Here is a 23,648-nt window from a genome sequence, read left to right as displayed (position 1 = left end):
TAACATTATACCCTATTTATTTAAAGAGGAAACGGAAGCCCCAAGAAATCCAGTGTCAAAATACCAGGACTTGGTGCTCAACAAATGTGTGGGAACAAAATTAGATACTGACCTGATCCCTCCTAACTTTCTTGAGGTCTCAGGGTGGTGTATCTGCGATTTTGTTAGATGGCCACATGAGGGCAGGCACGCACACGTTGAGAAAGTTGAATTGGAATTTTGTCCTGCAAACTCTTTGAGGCGTTGCATGGGTTCCACACTGTGCTAGGTACTAAGAATATGGTGATTTTTTTTCTTAGAAGGCCAGATAGTAAATACTTTAGGCTTTGTAAGCTAAGAGGCAACATCTTGGATGTTAACAACTAGGATGTTATATTCAATCGCCATTTGAAAATGTACAAACTATTCTCAGGTCATGGACTGTAGAGAAACAGGCAGTGGGCTGGATTTGGTCAATGGACCAGTTTGCTAACTCCTGGGCAGGAAAGGCGATATGCTTAGCAAAAGAGAGAGTGGAAGGGGCAGAGAGAGAGAGAGGGGATGACGTTATCAATTTAGATTGCGTGGTGGCAGAACCTCTTATCCATTCAGGAAGTGTCTGATTCAGTGATTATGCAGAGGGGGCAAGAATCAGGGAGGCCTCCCCATTCATCTCACTCTCCATAAGACTTTCATGGAAGAGCTTCCAGTGTTTAATATTTTTGCACAAAATGGACCCTAAATAGAATGCTAATAGTCATGTGATGCTCAGTCAGCAAAAGAGGGATTGGCTTCAATCCTGGGAAAAGCTGTCTGGGTGCAACAAGACACAAGCTCTCAAGGAGTTTGCAAACTGGACCTCTGTTCTGGAGTTATGCAATTAAACATTGCACAATTGCAATTAAACATAGACAGAAAATCCTCCTCCCTGTTGCTCTTAGAACAAGAATAACAATGAAGTTAAAAAGCCTCCTGGAAGGGCCCCTCCCCACTCTCGTTCTCTCAGTTTCACTCTTAGTCCTCCTGAGGCCCACAGCACCACTGCTGTCAGCCAGCCTGTTGGCAGGTTGATAGGTGACTTCATTTGGTACCAACAATAACATAGATGGTTTCCAACATCAGTAACAACCTCACAGCTGCCCTTTTTAATATCTGCGTATGTTACATTATAGAGCTGTACCATGAATTAGTGTCTGTTTTCGTCCATTTACATTGCTATAAAGGATTACCTGAAGCTGGGTAATTAAAGAAAAGAGGTTTACTTGGTTCACGGCTCTGCAGGCTGTACAAGAAGCACGGTGCCAGCATCTGCTTCTGCTGAGGGCCTCAGGCTACTTCCAGCATGGCAGAAGGCGAAGGAGAACTGGCGTGTGCAGAGATCACATGGCGACAGAGGAAGAAGGCAGAGGTGCTCTTTAACAACCAGTTCTTCTGAAAACTAATAGAGCAAGAATTTACTCATTACTGTGAGGCTGCCACCAAGCCATTCATGAGTGATCTGTCCTTCATGACCCAAACACCTCCCATTAGGCCCCACCTCCAACTTTGAGATCAAATTTCAACACGAGGTTTTGGGGGACAAAAGTCCAAACTATACTAGTGTCCTTTTTCCAGCAGGTATCTTCAAAGTACAGATATGTAACCAGCAAGGTACAGATGGTTATAAGGAAAAAGGTACTAAAAGTGCTAGGCCTGATTCCGGGCCTTTAGGGGATTCTTGTATTGCAAGAAGACATACTGTCTACCAGTGAACCAATGGGAGAAAAGAAAAGTCAGTACTCTGAAGCAAATTGTTAGTGGCTTACATACACAAATCACATAATGTCGGAGTTGGAAGGGGCTCATCTAGTCTACTGTTCTTACTGTGCAGAAAAGGAAGTGAGGCCAAGGGAGTGGGGTGGTGTCTTACTCCAAATTGCCCAAATTCAAGGCATGATTAGCACTAAAACTTGAGTCTCCTTCTTGTTGCAGGTGGCAACTATCTGGGGCCAGTGTTCCGCAGCTAGTAAAAAGAATTCACCAAGACAGTTGTAGGTAAAGAACGTCAGACTTATTAGAAAAAGTATGAAAGGGTGCAGTGGGTAGGTCAGCAAGAGGAGCTGACTGCAAGGAAACAAAGGCTTGCTGGGGATTTTATAGGATGGTGCTTGTGCTGTGTGCTGAAGAGGGCTTTGTGCAGTACTGATAATGCTGCGTTTGCAGTGAGCTAACTTACATCTTTCTATTAGCTGAGGGTCTGGTGATAAGTTGAGTGCAGGAAGATTGTGAGTTATTTGTGCAGGAAGGCTGTGTTCTAGACCATGAAGAAAGGCAGACTTACAGCTTATTTGCTTTCTCTTTTTGCTTTTCCTTGGTTCCGCCAGCTCGACTTCCCCTCCCTGATAAGGACTCTATACTTGCCACCTTTCAGCATCATCCACCCTTCATGATTTACTCATTTAATAAATACTTGTTGAGCTCCAGGCACTGGGTTTGCTGCTAGAATTTTACATCTTTATGCAAGAGAATATGTAAAATTAGAATGGATGGTTGGTTCTGAAAGATTAAAATTAAGACCCTCTGCACACCACACCCCCCTTCAGATCCACCTATTGCCAATGAGGGAAGTAAATCCAGCTTGCATAGTTCACATGCACACACATATGCACATGCATATACAAATGTGTACACACACTATGTAAAACACCTTTGGAGTGCGGGACACTGTGCCTAAGAGCATGGGCTTTGAAAACCAACCAGTTTGGGCTTCAATCCTGGCTTCCCCACCCAACACTTGTGTCCCGCAAGACGCGTGGCCTGAGCCTCAAATTGCTTACCCATAAGTTGGGAGTACAAACATCCCGTTCATAAGATTGTGTGCCCTAAATGCAGTAACATGTTAAAGCACCAAATGTGTGCCTGCACACAGTAGGCACTCAGTGTTTGATCACCTGTCTCAGGAATGTCAGATTTTACTGGGGATTTTGACAAGAACACCACAAAGTGGTCAGGGCTGAAGTAGGGAGAGCCCAGGGACTGAAGGGCACAGAAGAGGGAGCAGTGGACTCTGTGGAGGCCAGGGAGCTTCCCATGGCTGGTCCTGGACTGAGCCCTGAATGAAGAAGGTTGGTCCAGTGGAGAACACCTGAAGATGGGGAGGGGTCACGACTTCAGCTAAGGTGGGGGGCATGGCAGAGTACATGGCTTCCAGGAGCAGTGTGGAACTGATGGTAACAGATCCCATCCAGCAGCGATTGGCGCTCTCTTTCAGGTGCCCAGATAGATGACAACAATCCCAGGCGCACCGGCCACCGCATCGTGGCGCCCCCTGGTGGCCGCTCCAACATCACCAGCCTCGGTTGAATGCGGATGCGCGGAGGAGCTAGCCTGAAGGATTCTGGGAATCATGTCCATCCCTTTTCCTGTCAGTGTTTTTGAAACCCACAGTTTTAGTTGGTGCTGATGGAGGGAGGGGGAAGTCGAAGGATGCTCTTTCCCTTTTCTGTTTAGGAAGAAGTGGTACTAGTGTGGTGTGTTTGCTTGGAAATTCCTTGCCCCACAGTTGTGTTCATGCTGAATCCACCTCGGAGCATGGCGTTTTCATTCCCCCTTCCTAGTGAACCACAGGTTTTAGCATTGTCTTGTTCTGTCCCTTCCACTTCTAACTCCACTGGCTCCATGATTCTCTGAGTGGTGGTTCCTTTGCACCCTGTAGATGTTCTAGGATAGTTGATGCATGTTACTAAATTACGTATGCAAGTCTGTGAGTGCGTCTGAGGGGACATCGCCAAGGACTGACTGAGACACGATGCCGAGACCTCAAGCCCTGAGGGGCAGTCCCAAAACTCTTACAGTGAAGATGTTTACTCATTGCCCCCACCTCTGGTCCACACTAGAAAGAAGCTCGCCCCACCTCCACCTGTGAGAGCCGTGAATTCTTGGAATGGCAGGGGAAGCCTTGCACTAGGTTGCAGAGAAGCATCCTCCACATCCTGTGTCAGAAACCCTGGTCTCCGTGGCACTTGTAACTCACCGTGCTGTCTTCTGGTCTGTGTGTGTTCTTCAAGCCAGCTCTAGGCTTCAGGCCGAGCCAGGTTCACACTCAGAAAGAGGTCTCCCCATCCCCATTTGGGGCTGATGATGGGGGGGTGATGGCTGCCCCTGGGTGGCCTGAGTCCTGGTCCCTCCGAGGCAGTTGACGGGGCAGTCAGATTTTTAAAGTTTTGTACAAAGTTTTCCTTTGTAATCACTCCCATTTTTACTTAACAACCAACTTGTTGTGGCTCTTATTTCTGAATTCAAAGCTTGTGAAAAAATAAAGAAAATGAACTGCCCACTGACCTGACTAGGGCACTTTCATTTCAGTGGTGGTGTCTGGATTGGGTACGAATGCTTGGCAGTCCCCCCACGTGATAACGAATGGTGGTGGCTGCTTCCTGAGGACTCACTCTTGGTAGGGACTGGTGGATGTGGGGGTGGGAGGAGAGATTCAGTTCATGACTTCTGAAGGCCGAGTTCCTGAGACCCAAGGAGGAGAGGGAAGATGGCTGATGGGCGGGCTTCCATAAAATAGGCTCAAATCTTGCATTGATTCCCTCCTGTTTGGCCTTTCCTGGCTCTCTTTCTTCTTGTATTGTATGGATCAGCCTCAGACTGGAAGCTCCAACCTCCTAAATGTCACATTTCTTCCTTCCATTTCCATGAGCTAGAGATACGCTAAAGGAGGGATAAAAACATCAGGCAAAGTTGCTGATGTCTCCCAGCCATGTCACATAACATACTCACAGGCCCAGGGATTAGGATGTAGTCATCTTGGTGGCAGGGACGGGGAGCGTTATTCTGCCTACCACAGTAGTCTTCTAGGTTTTTTCTAGAAGTTTTATCTTTCACATTTAGGTCTATGAGCCATCTCTCAATAATCTTTATGTACAATATAAGGTAGGACTGAAGGTTCTCCATTTCCCATATGATCTCCCACTGACCCAACACCATTTATTGCAAAGACTATTCTTTCCCCCATTAAGATGCAGTGGGGCCTTTGTTGTAAGTCAGGTGATTATATCTGTGTAGACCTTTGGATTCAGTGGTCCAGAAGTGTGCCGCCAAATCAATGTTGAACAATGGGTAAAGGTGGGTGGGGTAGAAAGCCCTTGTCTGTAGTGTTTGCTAGGTTCTATGGACCCCACTTCTGGTACCAATTTTCTGTCTTAGTCCATTTTGCATCACTGCAACTGAATACCTGAGATGGGGTAATTTATAAAGAAAAGGAATTCATTTCTTACAGACTTTGAGACTGAGAAGTCCAACGTTGGGGTGGTGGTGGTGCATTTGGTGAGAGCCTTCTTGCTGGTGGGGACTCTGCAGAGTCCTAATGCAGTGCAAGGAATCACATGGTGAGAGGGATGAGTGTATTGGCTCAGGTCTCGCTTCCTCTTCTTATAAAGCTGCTGGTCCCACTCCCATGATAACCCATTAATCCACTGACTCATTGATACATTAATCTATGAATGAATTAATCCATTCATGAAGGGAGAGCCCTCATGACCCAATCACCTCTGACAGGTCCCACCTTTCAGTACTGCCACACTGGGTATTAAGTTTCAACGTAAGTCTCTCGCCATGGCTAATTTCAACCTATCAACATGAAGTAAATGGGCTTGGAATTCAGACCACTTAACTGTTGGCTCTGATGTCCCAGGAAGGGCTGGTTCTGGCCCCTCTGCATTTGTTGGTGTATTAGTCCGTTCTCACTCTGCTGATAAAGACATACCCAAGACTGGGTAATTTATAAAGAAAAAGAGGTTAAATGGACTCACAGTTCCATGTGGCTGGAGAGGCTTCACAATCATGGCAGAAGGCACGTCTTACATGGTGGCAGGCAAGAGAGAGAATGAGAACCAAGTGAAAATGGTTTCCCCTTAGAAACCATCAGACCTCTTGAGACTTATTCACTACCACAAGAACAGTATGGGGGGAAACTGCCCCCATGATTCAGTTATCTCCCACCAGGTCCCTCCCACATCACAGAATTATGGGAGCTACAATTCAAGATGAGATTTTGGGTGGGGACACAGCCAAACCACATCAGTTGGTTTGTCCATCTTTGCCTCCAGATTGCATATTGACTCTTAAAAAGTGAGACAGAATGGGCAAGGTCTTTGCACATACTTTTCCCTCATCTATGTAAAGCCAAACCATTTTCAGATGTCACCAGCAGGGTCTACCATGTTCTAGCCCCCAGGGTTGGTTTGACCACCTTGATCATAGACAGGGGACAAGAGAAGGTGCTACCCTTGGCCTGGGGCCAAATCTCTATAGACTCAACAGAGCTACTCTTCTGACATAAGTGCGTAACCCTCCTCTGTGTTATTCTTTCCAAGGTAGAGTTTGGCTGTGATGATGCCCATTGACAATGTCATTTGCCTAAAGGTTCATTCCAATCAAGTCCATTTATGAACTGAAAAAGCATGAAAAGAAGTTTCCTAAGCAAAAGGGGCTCTTAGCAAGTTGAAGTTTCTATTTTTTCTTAGTGCAGACCTGCAGAGATTTTAGAGGAAAAGACACAGGGGCCCTGGTGCACCTGGCTTCAGAGTAAAGCCTCTCTCTGGTAGCCTGTTCCCAAGAGGAGGAAAGCTGTAGCATGGCTGTGCGTCCATGGCCCATCTGGGAATTTTCTGGGAGATCTATCAAACCACTCAGGCAGCCTGGCTATCCATTATGCCTGGATGTGGACTTCAAAGTCTTTCCCTATCAGACAGGAGCCAAACACCACGTGGGTAGCCTGGGGTCCCGGCTTACAATGGACAAGAGCCCCAACACAGTGCAGGAAGCCTCTATAGCCACCACCCTCCCCCATCCAGGCCATTGTATTTGGGAGGAAGAATGTCGACCAGGACCTCCATGACCCCAGTTTCATAGCAAAGAAGAACACTCTGTATCCCAATGTTCACCTGTAGCCATGTGGGCAAATGCCTGGTGCAGAGGACTTCTCCTGGGCCAGGTGTCCCTGTGACCTTTAGGCTGGGGCCTCAGCCTCACTGATTCCTTCTCCCAACCTGCCCTGCCTTTCCTCAGAGCCCAGTGGGGAAAAAACAGATCCCCAGGCCCCCTGTCCAATCTGCTGACTCAGAATCTCTGGGATGGGGCTAAGAATGTTGTTTTTAATGAGCCCCTGGGTAATGCTGACACACAGCCAAATCCATAAGCCACGGGGGGAAAATAGTATTCCCGGCCTCCCTCCCTTCCTTCCCTTCCAATCCATACACCACAGGAAGAAAGTATATACCCAGCCTTCCTCCCTCCCTTCCTTCCAATCCACATGCCACGGGAGGAAAGGAATGTTCCCAGGCCTCCCTCCCTTCCTTCCACCAGGTGACCATGAATGCCTGTTATATGCCAGGTGGCATGTGGCCGGTCAACAGTGTACATTCCGGGGGGACGTCAGGTGCGAATCAAATGATTACTCAACACCAAATTGCATACTCTGTTAAGGGCCATAGAGGAAACATTTAGGGGAGAATAGAGAATCCCATCTCCCACTCCTCTGGTTTCCATAGAGGGAGGGGCTTCCACTCTCTGGGGGACAGCATAGGGGACTTCCCTAGCCCCTCTCCCTCTCTTTTATTCTTCTCTGGGGAGGAGAAATACCTGATTGGCCAGTCTGGGAAGGATTACTCCCAAGACAGTGCCTGCCTCTGGATCGATTTGTTCCCCCTATAAATCATGCTTTACCCTCTAAACAACCACATTTCCCCCATTTCCCATCTCCCTGTGAGGGTGTGGAAGCACCTGGACCTCACTGATTTGCGGGGCCATCACTCTCCTGCAATTCCCCATGCCATGCACATTACATTGGAATGCTTTTCTTTTCCTGCCTTTGGTCAGTTCTTTCTCAAGGATACTTCATAGGGTGGAGGAAAAGCTTGACCTCTGTGCCCCACAGCTGATTCACTGTAAAGCTAATGGAGCTCACACTTCTGACACCTGTGCACAGACCCCACCAAGGCCCAGGAGTGGGCTTAGCCACGGGTTCACTGACACATTCCTTATAGCTTACAATGCCACAGTCAGATCTTTTAGCCGCAATCCTTAAGACCACTGTTCCCTTTCCCGCTGATGCCACTGCAAATCAGGTGACACTAGGGAAGCCTGGGACATTTGGAGGACTCGGGTAAGGGCCAGTTGAGTTGGGTTTAGTGGGATTGTTTATGTGGGTCTCGCTGTACACCTCTGTGTATAGTTCTGAACTTGGACAAGAAATAAAGGAAGGTTATTTATACCACCGACCCCACCCCAGTCCTAGCAGCAAAGAACACAGGACCTAGAATCTAAGGGGGGCCCTGATGTTGTTTGGGGTTGGAGGCAGAGGGGGATCTCTGGAGATGCGAGTCCTGACCCCATGTAAGGAGTGGCTAGGAGCCACTGGGCAGAGGGCTGGGGAGGGGGCAGGGGTCTTCCAGAAAGAATGCACATCATGAGCAAAGGCCCAGTGGGGGGCAGGGGTGTGGCCCATATGAGGCCATGAGAGGAGACAGGGGCCAGGTGCAGAGTGAAGGGGAAGGGCATCTGCTAGACCGCAGGGGTGGGCTCAGTCTAGACCTCTCTGGGCCTCATGGTCCATGGTAAAGATCTGGCTTTTTCTCCTAAGAGCCAGGGAACGCCGCCCATAAGGCCAGGCAGATTTGTGTTGGAGAACATGTGATGGGCAGATGGCAGGGGCAGGAGAGGCTTCTGTGGCAGCAGCAAGATAAGCATCGCTCTGGCCAGGGCCTCAGAAGGAATGCCGTGCAGAACGTGACCCCTGGTTGGCCAGGAGGGTCCTGGGAGAGTGTACTCACCCTGGAAGAGTACAAAAATCCGCACTGGCTTCATCCTGGGGTCTCAAGTACAGGTCAGAGGGTGCTATTTTCACCAAAGAATTAAAGCACGAGTTCATCATAATATATCATCTCTCATGGTTCCCTTCCAAATCCACATCCATCCATCACCATAACAGCCCACAGCCCATAATAACTGGGGATGGTAACCAAAATGGAGGCAGGGTACCTGCGAGGCGTCCTGGGGCCGCACTGCTGATCCTCTTCTCTCTCCCCTGGTCCTGAGTGTTGCCTTCATGTGGCTCAGCCCTTCAGTCCTTCAGGCCTTCATCAGCTTCAGGGTGGCCCCAAGTCTGTGCCCAGGTACACTGGCTAGCATGCAGTGTCTTCCAGATAGCCATATCTCATTTTAATCAGGGAGCAATTCCAGCATGGAAGTCCCCATCATGCTCCCGCTGGAAGGTACAGGTGCCAGTTTGTGACGGATGAAAGCACTGACAGCCCATGCGTCTTCATCATGGAGGCCTGTGCCCCAGACTGTGCCCAGCACAACAGCTGAGTGGCAAGGGTGGACCAGGGTCGAGCAGCAAATGACACATTCCCTTTGGCTAAAGAAGACACCCCAGAAGCAAAATGCTCCATGCGACAGCCAGGCAGTCAGGCTACAAGCTTGGTGGCAGGGAGGCAGCTGGGAGCCTTCTCAGAGGAGAAGGGTCCCCTGATCATTCCACAGATGCTTTCAGAGCTTTGGGCTCAGGGTAACTGACCAATTATGGTGCTGCCAGAAGGCCTGCATTTACCATACACACGTCACAAAATCAGGCTTCCCTTGGGGGAGCCATCGGGCTCTGTGCAGAGGGCCCATATGACAATATAAAAGTGATTTCTGGCCGGGTGCGGTGGCTCACGCCTAATCTCAGCACTTTGCGAGACCAAGGCGGGCGGATCACGAGGTCAGGAGTTCGAGAGCAGCCTAGCCAGTATGGTGAAACCCCGTCTCTACTAAAATAAAATACAAAAAACATTTAGCCGGGCGTGGTGGCACACGTCTGTAGTCCCAGCTACTGGGGAGGCTGAGGCAGGAAAATCGCTTGAACCCGGGAGGTGGAGATTGCCGTGAGCCGACATCGCGCCACTGCACTCCAGCCTGGGCGAGAGAGCAAGACTCTGTCTCAAAAAAAGAAAAAAAAAGTGATTTCTATGCAAAGCAGGTTCTAAGAATATTGCACCAAGGAAGCCATAGCTTTGCACAACTCCATGGAATAACGAAGTTTTTTAGTGAACCACAAGAGGGAGCTGTTGGTTAACTTTGGAGAGCCCACTGGCTGATGGGTGAGGAACTGAAGGGCGCTGATGATTAAGTTTTGGCCACTTCTGGGAAGGAGTCACTCGTTCTTGACTAAGAGAGTCTATTTCAGGTTTTAAGAAATGAAAAGTCACAAATGGCCCAGAAAATCCCTGAGACAGGGGCTCCCAGAGCCATTGGGCTCACTAGGTTCTGGGGATTTGTGGACATATCCACGGCTATGTCCTGGATTTGACCAGGGCAGGCACCCTTTGACTCAGCGCAGTAGGTGATACCCTAGGGACACGGGGCAGTGTCTGGAGACATTCTTGGCTGCCACGACTGGTGGGAGTGCTGGCATCTGGTGGGCAGAGGCCAGGGACACTGGAACATCCTGTGATGTTCTGGGCAGCTCCTTCCCCTGAAGAATGATCTCGCCCGATATGTTCACAGTGCTGAGGGTGACAGTCCCTAACCTCCATCAAAGGAGCAATTTTCCCTTCGGGTGGGAACAGCCTCTCCTGGCTGTGGTGTGAGGGGCTGGTCTGGAAGTTTCCCTCCAGGTGGGAAAGGCCTCTCCTGGCTGTGGTGAGAGGGGCTGGTCTGGAAGTTTCTCTCCAGGTGGGAAAGGCCTCTCCTGGCTGTGGTGTGAGGGGCTGATCTGGAAGTTTCTCTCCCAGTGGGAAAGGCCTTTCCTGGCTGTGGTGTGAGGGGCTGGTCTGGAAGCTTCTCTCCAGGCGGGAAAGGCCTCTCCTGGCTGTGGTGTGAGGGGCTGGTATGTAGTTTTCTCTCCAGGTGGGAAAGGCCTCTCCTGGCTGTGGTGTGAGGGGCTGGTCTGGAAGTTTCTCTCCAGGCGGGAAAGGCCTCTCCTGGCTGTGGTGTGAGGGGCTGGTCTGGAAGCTTCTCTCCAGGTGGGAACGGCTCCTCCTGACTGTGGTGTGAGGGGCTGGTCTGGAAGCTTCTCTCCAGGCGGAAAGGCCTCTCCTGGATGTGGTGTGAGGGGCTGGTCTGGAAGCTTCTCTCCAGGCAGGAAAGGCCTCTCCTGGCTGTGGTGTGAGGGGCTGGTCTGGAAGCTTCTCTCCCGGTGGGAAAGGCCTCTCCTGGCTGTGGTGTGAAGGGCTGGTCTGGAAGCTTCTCTCCCGGTGGGAAAGGCCTCTCCTGGCTGTGGTGTGAAGGGCTGGTCTGGAAGTTTCTCTCCAGGTGGGAAAGGCCTCTCCTGGCTGTGGTGTGAAGGGCTGGTCTGGAAGCTTCTCTACAGGTGGGAAAGGCCTCTCCTGGCTGTGGTGTGAAGGGCTGGTCTGGAAGCTTCTCTACAGGTGGGAAAGGCCTCTCCTGGCTGTGGTGTGAAGGGCTGGTCTGGAAGCTTCTCTACAGGTGGGAAAGGCCTCTCCTGGCTGGTGTGAGAGAGGCTGGTCTGGAAGCTTCTCTCCCGGTGGGAAAGGCCCCTCTTGGCTGTGGTATGAGGGGCTGGTCTGGAAGCTTCTCCCCCGGTGGGAAAGGCCTCTCCTGGCTGTGGTGTGAAGGGCTGGTCTGGAAGCTTCTCTCCAGGCGGGAACAGCCTCTCCTGGGTGTGGTGAGAGGGCTGGTCTGGAAGTTTCTGGATGCTGTCAACATCTATCAGGGAGAGCAGGTGCCCCCACGACATCTCTCTGCAGGGGCAGGGTGTCTACTGTCTGGAAGAAGCCCCTCCCCAGGTGAAGTGAGGGTTGGGCCACACCCTCTTCCTCATATTCTAAGTGTCCTCAGAGAATACATTTCTGCAGGTGTCAATATGTATCTGTGTGTCCTCAGCCCCAGATGGGCCAGGACAGGCCTTTGGGCCAGGGATTCCAGAGTGTGCATCAGGGGTCCTTGGCCTGAGGCTCGGACCCCTCGAGAGGTCCCTCCTGAGGGAGAAAGATCCATGAGGCATTGAGCCAGGGCTCCAAGCCAAATGAAATGCAAACTCACAGAGACATGTTTCCAACACGGGAATGCCTAATTTTCTCAGGAGATAGCGCCCACCATACTCATTTATGCTTTTAGGGCACATTTCGATTCTTTCTTTCTCCGTCCCTCTCAGAAGAGCCTAGAGATGCTGCTGTCCTCTCTGTCCTCGCTGTGTCTCAACACTGCAGGAGGGAAGGCGGAATTCACACCCAGACCCAGGGCTTCAGGTCCTGTCCCACTGACTGGTCTTAAACTATAAGTTGCTTCTTCTCTTTAGCATCTTCTTTGAGTTCTCACTGTCCCCAGCTTCACTTTCTTGCTGACTCAGCCTTTTGCTGCTTAAAATAGGGAAGAAAGGCAGCCGATTAGAACGCTGACTCCATGCCCATCCTGATGCCATAACTTACCCAATTGGATTAAATGAAAATGCAGCCAAAGGTGATCAAAACAATTTTCACTTTGACAGGGGTTGTTAAGAAACAAAACCCATTTCCCTCTCTTGGGTAGGAGGTCATCCAAGTGCCATGACCACAGCCAGCCCTGGTCAAACAGGGGACTGCCCAACACTTCAGGCTGGATGCCAATGGGGTGTGGAGGTAGGTCAAGGCTCATCTGGCCAAATGAGACACAAACAGAAAGGGTAACAGCCATGCGGCACCCCTGGTATCATCATGGCTTACTGCCCACAAATTGCGTTCATACCTGTCATTTCTTGAACCTTTACATTTAATGCCTCTGAGGGGACTGATGATTTTCCTGCCCAGACTTCTGGCACACAGCAGCTGAGTGCATTTACCAAATCCAGCCACAGGCAATAGGCCTGGGGCCCAGTCGTACCTGAGTGAGCCTGAGGTGTGGTCCCCAGAGGCAAGGTCCTCATCGTTGGGCACCTCCAGGTCCCCTCTTTCCTGGGGCAGGGGCTTCTTCCTTTTAGTCCTTAGGGGCTTCTCTGTAGAGGACAGATGAACCCAGGCATGGCTCTGTGACTTTAGACAAGTGACAACTTCGTGCAGCCTCACGCCAACCCAGCCTGACATTTTTGAGCATGTTGTGTGGGCCAAGTGTGTGCTTGGTACCTTATGCTACTGCAGCCACTCAACTAATGAGGAAACTGAGACCTGGGAAGGTGACGTATTCTCCCAAGCCTGCACAAGCCAGTAAGTGGCAGAGCTGTGGCTTGAGCTCCAGTCTGCTAGGCTCGCCTTGGGTTTCTACTCTACCCAGCTGACTGGAAGACTTAATGAAGCAGCAAGCAACTGAAAACGCAGCACCAGTGTGATAGCTTTTGTTTTAGTAGATCTCTGTGTTCTTACACCACCTTCTGAGTCACTCTCCCATTACCAGGTTAAAACATCCTGTGATGTTACTGAACTGTCACTGGTAGGGGTGGGAGGAGGGCTTATTATCCCCACTTTACAGATGGAAAAATGCAGTCAGTAAGGAGGCACAGCCAGTGAACACCAGACCCAGGAACTGGAATTATCAAATGCTAGAGAGCAAGTGGGCCTGTGGGGTGGCCTAGCCAAGCCTGCTCATTTACAGACAAGGTCACAAAAGCCCAGAGAGCCTAGGCGCAATGCCTAAGGCCACACAGCTGGCTAGCGGCCAGTGTGGAACTGGAACCCATATCTCTTAGCCCAGAGTGCTTCCCGCTGCAGTGCAAGCATCTATGACTCACCCAGCAGCCCACGCTTAGCGGGGAACAGTTTGCTTTCAGCGAGGGGCACTCGGGCCAAGGCTGCCAGCTCGGAGATGAAGTTCTGTTCAGCTTCCTGAAATGCAAGCAGAGAGGAGCATTCAGCTGGGCCTCCCTCTGACTTCTCTAAATCCCTCTCCACTTGAGTGAATTCTGACACTCGAGGCTGGCCACTGGGGACCACGTCCCCAGTATGGAGGACAATTTTCTAAGATACATCCCAGAGAGGAGAGGAGCAGGAGGACACACGGACATCTACCAGCTCCTGCTGCATAATTGTGGGTCCTCACTCACACCGGCCATCGGTCTTCAGTTGACAGAGTACACTGAGGTCAGAGGGCCTCAGTGACCTGCCTGGAGCAGGTGCAGCAGAATAGGATGGGACCCACTTCTGCCCGACTCCACAGGCTGGGCTCTTAACTGCCAACACCGTGGTGTAAACAGACACACCGGAATTCCATGACGCATTAACTTTGTGACCCTGGATAGCAACTTAACCCATGCGTGCCTCAGTTTGTCCATCTGTAATGGGGACAATAGCAGTAACCTCTTTTGTTGGAAAGTGTGTGCCAAGCTCTCAGCTCATGACTGTCTATCATAGACCCTCAATAAGTACCTATCGGCCACCACTGCTGTATTCTTATCACTGTCACTCTGAGATTGCCATCGCCAGTGGAGAACACTCTGAAAGGGCCAACACTCTGCTAAATGCTTCCATTCTGGAAGATTTGATTTTTTTAAAGGCAGCCACTTTGCTTAGCCACACTTTATACTCTCACCTTACATCTCACTGTATAACCTCACACAAATGGGATTTTCTGTGATGAAATATGCACTTTATATCATGAGAGCTGAGCTTCCTGTTTGCTGTAAATAAAGTGTAAACTTTAGCTACCACCAACACTGCCTGAGTGACACAGAGGTCACCATTACACCGGAAGCCTCCTGGTGGCCATGCGCACACAGGGGAATGCTCAATTCTCTGTCAGCTCCACAGATGAGGCCTGACCAGCTGGTCAGGGCCTGGCCCTGCTTGTGGTGCTGCAGCCACTGGAGGGATCCACACAGGCCACACCTGCCCTCCAGGGGCTCAGGGTCCTAAGGTGAGGCCGACACACCCTTAGCAGGTGAGACTCCGTGGGTCAACGATGCCACAGGCAGGGAAGTGCAGGGACCAAGGGGTCCCCTCACAACAGTCCCCATGGCTGACCCGCGGTCACAGGCTGGCTTCGGCTATTTCTGCTCCTCTTTAAACCACCACTTTTTGATGGTCCAGTTCTGTAACTTATACCTGTAGCTGGGTCTCCAGCTGGGCTTCCAGAAGGTCCATGACTCCTGCCTGCTGCTGCTGGGCGTGCAGACGCATCTGCTGGTGCACCGGGAACTGGGCCAGGAACCTCTTCTGCTGGGACAGCATCCTGTGGGGAGGAAGGCAGGCAGGCTGGCAGGTAGGCAGGAAGGAAGGGAGGGAGGGAGGGAGAAGGAAGGCAGGGAGGCCGCTGATCCCTGGGAGCCCCAAGTGGGGCCTGGCCATCGGGGGCACCATTCACAGCAGCCCCAGCTCCAGTCCCCACAGGCAGGCTGCCTCTCCATCAAAGTGGACGCTCTTTACAAAGTGGACGCGGGAGTTTACAGAGTCCTGCCCACACACTTTGCATGTGATCTTCAGAGGAGCTTCACGACACCAGCAGCACAGAGTAGAAAAGCCAGGGGGAAGAAGCCCAGAGAGGTGGGGGCCTCCCTGAGGACACACATCTGTGAAGTGGCTGAGCAGAAGGTGGCATCTTCTCATGAGAAAACAATCTTACCCCAGGGAGGAGCGTTCTCCTAAAAGGACCAGAGGCCACAGGCTACCCACCCCTGACTGCAAATCTCAGAATTGCCCTGGCCCCTCCCTCGTAAAATGAGAAGCTTCTTGGGATGCAGCCTCTGGGAAATCCCGCATATGGCAGGCAGCCCTGTTACTCTCAGAGAGGGGGACAGAGCTGGAGCAGAGGCCGGGTCCCTGAGCCCCAGGGCCCCCCTCCCTCTCTGGATGCCCTCAGGTCCTCAGCAAACAGGAACATCCAAATCCAGCCACCCTGTTTCCATTATTGCTCCCTGCCTGCCTCTTTCGCATCTTTTAGGGCAGATTTTCTGAAAGGGGTTGAATTTCTAGACCTGAAGGCAGGGCCACCTTTAGCATGGACAGGCACCTGTGCGTGTGGAGTGCTCCGAGGTGTGAAAATGCCACCCTGCTCCTACCTCTTCTGTCTGCCAGTAACGCCTTTCCTCTCTTTGTTTTTGCCCAGCAAATTCCTGTGCACCCTACAGACCCCGTCATCCATCCCTCCACCCCTCACTCCCTCCGTCCCTCCCTCCATCCACTCATTCCTTCATTAAAGTATCTCTGGCCTGCCAGGTGCTGTGCTGGGTTCTGAGACAAAGGTGTGAACAGAGACTCACAGTCCCTGTCCTCATGGAGCTCTAGTTTGAGTGGCAAGAAGGAGGGTGGACAGTAAGCAAATCACTCGTGTGGCCCAGCTAAGGCCAGCGCTCCAGACTGCAGCCTCTCTCACACCTTCAAGGAGGCTGAGTTCCACTAGAAACCGTGCCTATGGACATGAATAGACATTCTTAAAAAAAAAAAAAAAAAAAAAAAAAAGAAGACACACAAATGGCCAAGAAGCATGTGAAAAAACGCTGAACATGACCCATCATCAGAGGAATGCAAATTAAAGCCACAAGGAACACAAGGAGATATCACCTTACCTCAGTTAGAATGGCTATCCCTAAAAAGACAAACTATAACACGTTGATGAGGATGTGGAGAAAAGGGAACACTTATGCACCTTTGGTGGGAACGCACATTAGTGCAGCCTGTATGGAAAACAGCATGATTTCTCAAAGAACTAAAAATAGAACAACCATTTGATCCAGCAATCCCACTACTGGGTATCTACCCAAAGGAAAATAAATCAGTGTATCAGAAAGACACCTGCTCTCGTGTGTTTATTGCATTATTCACAATAGCAAAGATATGGAATCAACCTAAGTGTCCATCAGTGGAGGATTGGATAAGGAAAATGTGGTCCATATACACAATGGAATACTACTCGGCCATGAAAAAGAATGAAATCATGTCTTTTGCAGCAACATGGATGGAACTGGAGGCCATTTTCTTAAGTGAAACAACTCAGAAACAGAAAGATCTCATGTTTTCAGTTATGAGTGGGAGCCCAATAATGTGTGCACATGGACACAGTGAATAGAATGACGGGCCGGGCGCGGTGGCTCACACCTGTAATCCCAGCACTGAGAGGCCAAGGCGGGTGAATCACCTGAGGTCAGGAGTTTGAGACCAGCCTGGCCAACATGGTAAAACCCCGTCTCTACTAAAAATACAAAAAAATTAGCTGGGCATGGTGATGTGCGCCTGCAGTCCCAGCTACTCGGGAGACTAAGGCAAGAGAATCGCTTGAACCCGGGAGGCGGAGGTTGCAGTGAGCTGAGATTGCGACACTGCATTCCAGCCTGGGCAACAGAGCAAGACTCTGTCTCAAAAAAAAAAAAAAAAAAAAAAGAGAGAGAGGGGAAGGATGGACAACAGAGACACAGAAGGGTGGCGGGACAATGGGAGGGGAGTGGATGATGAGAAATTAATGGGTAAAACATATGCTATTTGGGTGATGTTACAATAAAGGCTCAGACTTCACCACTATTCAATATAGCTATGTCACAAAATTGTACTGTCACTCCTTCAAAAAAAATAAAAAGAAAAGAAACTGCCTCTCTGAATTCAAGGAGGTGTGGCAGGGAGGGAAGGGCGTCAACAGCCATACATAAGCTGTGAGTCACAGATGGGCTCATGCACCCCCTCTCCCAACACTGGGCTTCCTTTTCCTCTTCCATAAGGCAGGTTGGCCCAGGTGGCTGCTGAGGCTCCTTCTCTTGGATCACCTGGGTCAAAGTGAAGCCCTTGGACCACATGTATCAGAATCCCTTGGTGGGGAGAGGTGCAGCTAAAATTCAGATTCTTGGGCTCCCCTCACACTTTCTGAGCCCGAGTCTCCAGGTGTGGGCCCAGAACCTGCAAGTTTCGCAGGAAAGCTGGGTGATGCTTCTGCGCCCCACATCTGAGGACTTGCCGGACCGTAGTTTGCTGGGAGCCTGGAAAGTCAGGGCAAATTCAGTCTGTGCAAACCCTGCAGCAGGGCGTTTCCTGACACCTGTTACTGAGCAGCCTCCCAAGAACAGCCCGGTTGGCGGGCCCCTTCACTCAGGCCTTGCGAGGCCCAGAGAAGCCAGGAGAGCCAAGCCTGCCTTCTGACCTCCAGCACTGTGGGACAGGGAGTCTGCATGGCTTGGGCTGTTACATTTGCGTTCATTGTGATGGTCACAGTTACAGGAAGCAGCCACCTCTTCCTCACTTCCCTGCCCTCTCACTGTGCTTCTGCAGGTCACCTCCCAGGTAAACAACCTGCCCCCAAATCCTCGTTAAGGTCTGCTTCTGAGAATGCCCAAAGTACGAGAGGGGAGGCGGGTGTCTAAACATGGCTTAGACCTGTGTCCGGGCTGTGAATGCCACTTAAACCTGGGAATGAAGCCGCCACCACACCTTGACCTGCTCACTCATTTGTGCCAGGTGCCATTCCAGGTGCTGCATGGAGGGCAGAGACCAGGACAGAGGCAGCGGGTAAGGAAGGCCGATGGCCCCCAAGTCCACGGGTAATGCACGCGATGGCACCTGCTGACAGCACCACAGAGAGATACGCCACGTGAAGGGGTAGAGAACACCCCTCCGTGGGACCTCAGTTGGGACCTCACCTCTGGTGGACTGCCTGGGAGGTCTCATGAGCGCCACCGGCCGTCCTGCTGCCCGACGAAGGGTTGCTGAGTTCTTGCTTTTTCCGCAGTTTGTAATTTTCCATCCTCTCACCTAGACCATTTAACACAGGACAATCAAGGGGTCTGTTTGGAGGATCGACTGTGCCAGGTCTGGGGCAGGTACTGGGGTGCAGGGTAAGTGGGACACACCAGCTCTCAAAGAGTGTATCGTTCCACCAGCACAGGGACAGGGCGTTGTGTGCGCAAACAACACAGCTTCCATCATGGACCAGGCACTGCAGAGGGAAACTATGATGCGCCCTGTCCACCTGCTCCACCTGCTCCACCTCTAGCTTTCTTGTATCAGGAGAAAGGGGGGCCGACTGAGAAAAAGTCAACACTGAGAAGGCACCACAAAGAGCTTAAAAGCCACACTGTAAAGGAAAAGTGATTGGCCAGGCAGAGTGAGGGCACAGTGCTGAAGTGGGTGCTCTCCAAGGAGCTACGAAGTCTGGGCTCTGAAGTTGTGCCCCGTTTCTTGGAGCTCCTTCTTGTTTGTTTGCAGGTTAAGCTGCTCAGAAAACTCTTGGCTTTTAAAAGCTTTAAAAGTAAAGTGAGGCCGGGCGAGGTGGCTCATGCTTGTAATCCCAGCACTTTGGGAGGCCGAGATGGGTGGATCACCTGAAGTCAAGAGTTCAAGACCAGCCTGGCCAACATGGTGAAACCCTGTCTCTTCTAAAAGTACAAAAATTAGCCAGGCGTAGTGACATGTGTCTGTAATCCCAACTACTTGGGAGGCTGAGGTAGGAGAATTGCTGGAACCCAGAAGGCAGAGGTTGCAGTAGCCAAGATCATGCCATTGCACTCCAGCCTGGGCAATAGAGCAAGACTTAGTCTCACAAAAAAAAAAAAAAAAAAAAAAAAAAAAAAAAAAAGGTGAAATGATGAGGCTGCCTAGGACAGGCATGGTTTAGATCTGTCAGCCCAGCCTAATTACTAATAGTGCCCCTGGTTTGGACAGCTAACTATAGGACTACCTCCTCAAGGTACCTCTCCTCCAAAAACCCAGCTCAAGCTTCGGTGGCCACAGCAGGAGACCTGTCACACTTAACTAGCTGGGAGAGCTTGCTGGCACTTACAGAGTGATTTAACCCAGATGGCCTCTAGGGGCATAGCATTTATGACTCCTTTTTTTTTTTTTTTGACACAGAGTTTCGCTCTTGTCACCCAGGCTGGAGTGCAATGGTGCTGTCTCAGCTGCAACCTCTGCCTCCCGGGTTCAAGCGATTCTCCTGCCTCAACCTCCTGAGTAGCTGGGATTACAGGCGTCCACCACCACGCCCGGCTAATTTTTGTATTTTTAGTAGAGACGGGGTTTCACCATGTTGGCCAGGCTGGTCTCGAGCTCCTGACCTCAGGTGATCCGCCCACCTCGGCCTCCCAAAGTTCTGGGATTACAGATGTGAGCCACCTCACCCAGCTGCATTTCTGACTCTTAAATAAAACAGATTACTAAATAAGGAAAAGGGAGTTGATGTGGCTTAAGTTAAGCTATATTGTTTCAATGTGTTTACTGTGAAATCCCTGCATTAGAGCTGGGCTATCAGGGAAGCAGGAAATAAGAGCTGAGAGGGTGCATAGGGGAGATGGGAGTGGGGGGGGGGGGCAGTCCAACCCTAGTCCCACAGATGGGGAAACCAAGGCCTACCGAGGGACAGAGACATGCCCCAGTTCTGGAATGTTCTGCAGTAGCAGCAATCATGTCTGTCTCCTGCTAAATTAGCCCAACTCTTCCTTGGAAAACCTGGCAGATCTCTGGGCACGTGCCCAGATTTTATTTGAATCTAGGCCTCAAATTCCTCAGGAGAAGGGGAAGATAGAGGTGGCCTCTGGGCTCAGCTGAGAGGAGAAACTCTCAGGGAAGACTCTCCCGGGATTGATTCCAACTCTAGTCCTTGGACATGACAGGCAAAGCCCATCAGAGAAGTGGAATCCCACCTGTTTGGAAGCTCTGGATTCAGGGGAGGGTGTTATAAGAAGTGGCGTTTAAGAAATTGGCTTCCATCCATGCTTATCTATATCTTACCGGAACTGGGGATACCATCCTTTCTATCACGCCAGAGTGGCCTTTTACAAGAGCCCATGCAGGAAAATTCTGGGGGTCTCGAACACCCCCTGGGCCACTGGGCTCATGTGGTGGCTTTAACTAAGTAGGTGTCCATCTCTTTGACCACCAGGAAGCTCACAGACAAATCAGTGAACGTCTAATTAGGATTTGCAGGCAGATGTCCTAGATCAGGGGCCATGGTGAGTTGTATAATTATTTCACTGTATATTCCAATGTAATAATAATAGAAATAAAATGCACAGTAGATACAATGCACTCGAATCGTCTGAAACCATTTCCCCCTCACCCCGGTCTGTGGAAAAATAGTCTTCCACGAAACCAGTCCCTGGTGCTGAAAAGGCTGGGGACTGCTGCCCTAGATAAGCCCTGGCCCTGACTCCATTTCAGTATCCTATCCTTGTCCTGAGTGATTGACTTAAAACACTCCCACTGCACTGGATGTGTCTTTATGCATATGTTTCTTTAAGTGCCTTTTGAAAAAGGCTTTTTGAGACAAAGCAGGGGATAAATACATTAAAACATTGAAATAATTATATTCCCAAAAATAAAATTCACAACATCTGACATCCTATTGTGCCCCAGACTAAAAGCACACATTGCCAGTCTCTTCCAGGGCTTCCCCGAGGGGCATCCCGTACCCTGCAGGGTCTTCAGGTGCTGCAGCTTTCTCTCTTCGTGGTCCTCCATGATCCTTCCAATCTGCTGGTAATACGCCTGCACCAGGCGGCTGACACCAGCGCTGGTCACGTAGACACTCTCCACTGCCGCCTCCATCAGTGTCCTCTGAGGGGAGAAAGGAAGGACGGGGACAGCAGAGAAGTCACATGTGGGAGCCACCCACGGCCCATCCAGTCCCTGCCTCCCCGTGCCCTGGTTCAGATATTCCACCTGCTCACCAACCTGGATTGGTCAGGAAGCAGGCAGAGTGCATGGCTGGTTTAAACTAGTCATGGGAATCCTATCTTCTAGGTCAGGGATGTTTAGGGCCAATGAAATGTGATGTTACGGAAAGTCGGCTAAGAGGCCTTCCCCACTTTTTTTTTTTTTTTTTTTTTTTTTGAGATGGAGACTCCTCTGTTACCCAGGCTGGAGCACAATCTCGGCTCACTGCAATCTCCGTCTCCCAGGTTCAAGTGATTTTCCTGCCTCAGCCTCCCAAGTAGCTGGGATTATAGGCATGCACCACCAGGCCTGGCTAATTTTTTGTATTTTTAGTAGAGATGGGGTTTTGCCATGTTGGCCAGGCTGGTCTCAAACTCCTGACCTCAGGTGATCTGCCCACCTTGGCCTCCCGAAGTGCTTGGATTACAGGCATGAGCCACCACGCCCTGCCGAGGCCTTCTGTTTCTAAACATTAAGGTGGAGGATCGGCAGGTGAAAGACTGCTGTTCCCTCCTCCTGCCTGGAATGCAGCCCTGATGTCTGGAGTGACAGTGGCCATTTTAAGACTATGAAGCAACAAATTAACAGCAAGAATGCAGGGTCACAAAGAAAGAGCCTCATCCTTGGTCACATCACAAAGCCACTGTGGCAGCCTGGGTCACGCACCTCCACATTTCCTGTGGTATGCGGTAACTTCTATTTCTTTGAGCCATGTTACTTGCAGCTACATGCATTTCTACCTGATACACCTTCAGACCAAAGCAGAAAAGACAGGAGACCCTGAGACATCCCATCATTGGGGACGTGTTGGTTGTGCACTGACAAAGTTATCATCCTTTTCTTCATAAGAGGATGGGCAAAAGCCAGAAAAGCTCATCCCCATTTCGACAAATATTTATTGGACGGTGAAAGGCTTTGGGTAAGAAAAAATACCCACTTACTCTCACTGCAGCATCTGAGAAAGGTGCCTGAGCACACAGGTGTGGAGCGGAGGCTGCGGAGGTGAGGAGACTGTACAGCCCGGGGTGGCAGTGCAGGTCTGAGCTGCTCTTCAAACTCCCGAGCCCCTGCTCATCCCTTACAGCCAATGGTTCTTTCCTTCTCCTCTGCCCCATCTGCAAAGGGGGCTCCCACTCCACCCCTCCAAGGACCTGGGCTCCGGCCTTGCACTTCCTATCGGGAGCTCCCATCCTCTTTCTCCGAAGGTCAGCAAGCCCACCCACATCTTCACATACTGTGTGCACCTGCGTTCCTGCCACAGTAGAGTGGCGGACATCCCACTCTGCACCCACCTCTCCTCCCTTCGCCAGGCCCTCCACCCTTGGCCACCCCTTCTCTCCTCCTCCTCAGTTTTTTTCTGGCCAGTCTCCCTGTACCTGTCAGCACACACATTTGCACTAGTGTTCCAGGAAGCCCCTGAATACAGGCTGAATAAATGACCATTCTTCTAGAAACTAAACTCAATTTTTTTGGGGTTTTTTTTGTTTGTTTTTTGTTTTTTAGACAGAGTCTAGCTATGTCACCCAGGCTGGAGTGCAGTGGTGTGATCTTGGCTCACTGCAACCTCCGCCTCCCAGGTTCAAGTGAGTCTCCTGCCTCAGCCTCCCGAGTAGCTGGGATTACAGGCGCACACCACCACACCTAGCTAATTTTTGTATTTTTAGTAGAGACAGGGTTTCACTGCGTTGGCCAGGCTGGTCTCGAACTCCTGACCTTGTGATCTGCCAGCCTCGGCCTCCCAAAGTGCTGGGATTACAGGCGTGAGCCACCGCGCCCAGACTCACTTTACTTTTACTTTTTTGTAAGTGTGAAGTGGTGGTGATACTCATTTTCCAATCTCGACTCAAAATCCCTCTGGAAAGTTGAGGACAAAATACGACACCCCTATATCTTGTTCCATTTCCATGCAGTGAGTATTTACTATTAGGTAACATGTGAACAATTTTAGGGACGGGGTGACATTCCCAACATCACCAGCCAGGCACAGGCCTAATGTTTGGATAATCTGAGGCAAATGTGAGATATTTAGAATAAGACAGGGTGTTGCAGAAATGTGGGTCCAGCCTCTTTGCTGCACAGACATGCAAAGTTACTCATTTTACTGAGGTGAAAGGAACCCCTTGGAGGGCTCCTGGAAGGGCTCCTGTA

At 50.6% G+C, this 23,648-nt stretch overlaps 2 protein-coding genes across 4 annotated transcripts in view; one reads left to right on the top strand and one right to left on the bottom strand.

Annotated features, from left to right (window-relative positions):
- The window catches only part of CRMP1 (collapsin response mediator protein 1), a 73,149-nt gene extending 68,851 nt beyond the window's left edge, over window positions 1-4,298 (top strand). For both annotated transcript variants that reach the window (XM_030801464.1, XM_003258474.4), the window contains exon 14: window positions 3,230-4,298. In XM_030801464.1, the coding sequence (XP_030657324.1) occupies window positions 3,230-3,321 (92 nt within the window). In that variant the 3' untranslated portion in view covers window positions 3,322-4,298. The remainder of the gene's footprint in view (window positions 1-3,229) is intronic.
- Window positions 4,299-11,426: 7,128 nt separating this feature from the next.
- Window positions 11,427-23,648, bottom strand: part of EVC (EvC ciliary complex subunit 1) — a 104,932-nt gene continuing 92,710 nt past the window's right edge. Inside the window, exons 16-21 of one of the 2 annotated variants that reach the window (XM_030801461.1) lie at window positions 21,257-21,401; window positions 18,491-18,602; window positions 14,976-15,102; window positions 13,667-13,760; window positions 12,826-12,937; window positions 11,427-12,326 (exon numbers count right to left, since the gene is read on the bottom strand). In XM_030801461.1, coding sequence (XP_030657321.1) covers window positions 12,242-12,326; window positions 12,826-12,937; window positions 13,667-13,760; window positions 14,976-15,102; window positions 18,491-18,602; window positions 21,257-21,401 — 675 coding nt within the window. In that variant the 3' untranslated portion in view covers window positions 11,427-12,241. The remainder of the gene's footprint in view (window positions 12,327-12,825; window positions 12,938-13,666; window positions 13,761-14,975; window positions 15,103-18,490; window positions 18,603-21,256; window positions 21,402-23,648) is intronic. The other variant, XM_030801462.1, reaches the window with a different exon arrangement.

This window comes from Nomascus leucogenys, chromosome 20, assembly GCF_006542625.1.
Source record: "Nomascus leucogenys isolate Asia chromosome 20, Asia_NLE_v1, whole genome shotgun sequence".
Taxonomy (NCBI): Eukaryota; Metazoa; Chordata; class Mammalia; order Primates; family Hylobatidae; genus Nomascus; species Nomascus leucogenys.
Note: the sequence above shows the minus strand (reverse complement) of the source record. Positions and strands in the feature narration are given on the sequence as shown.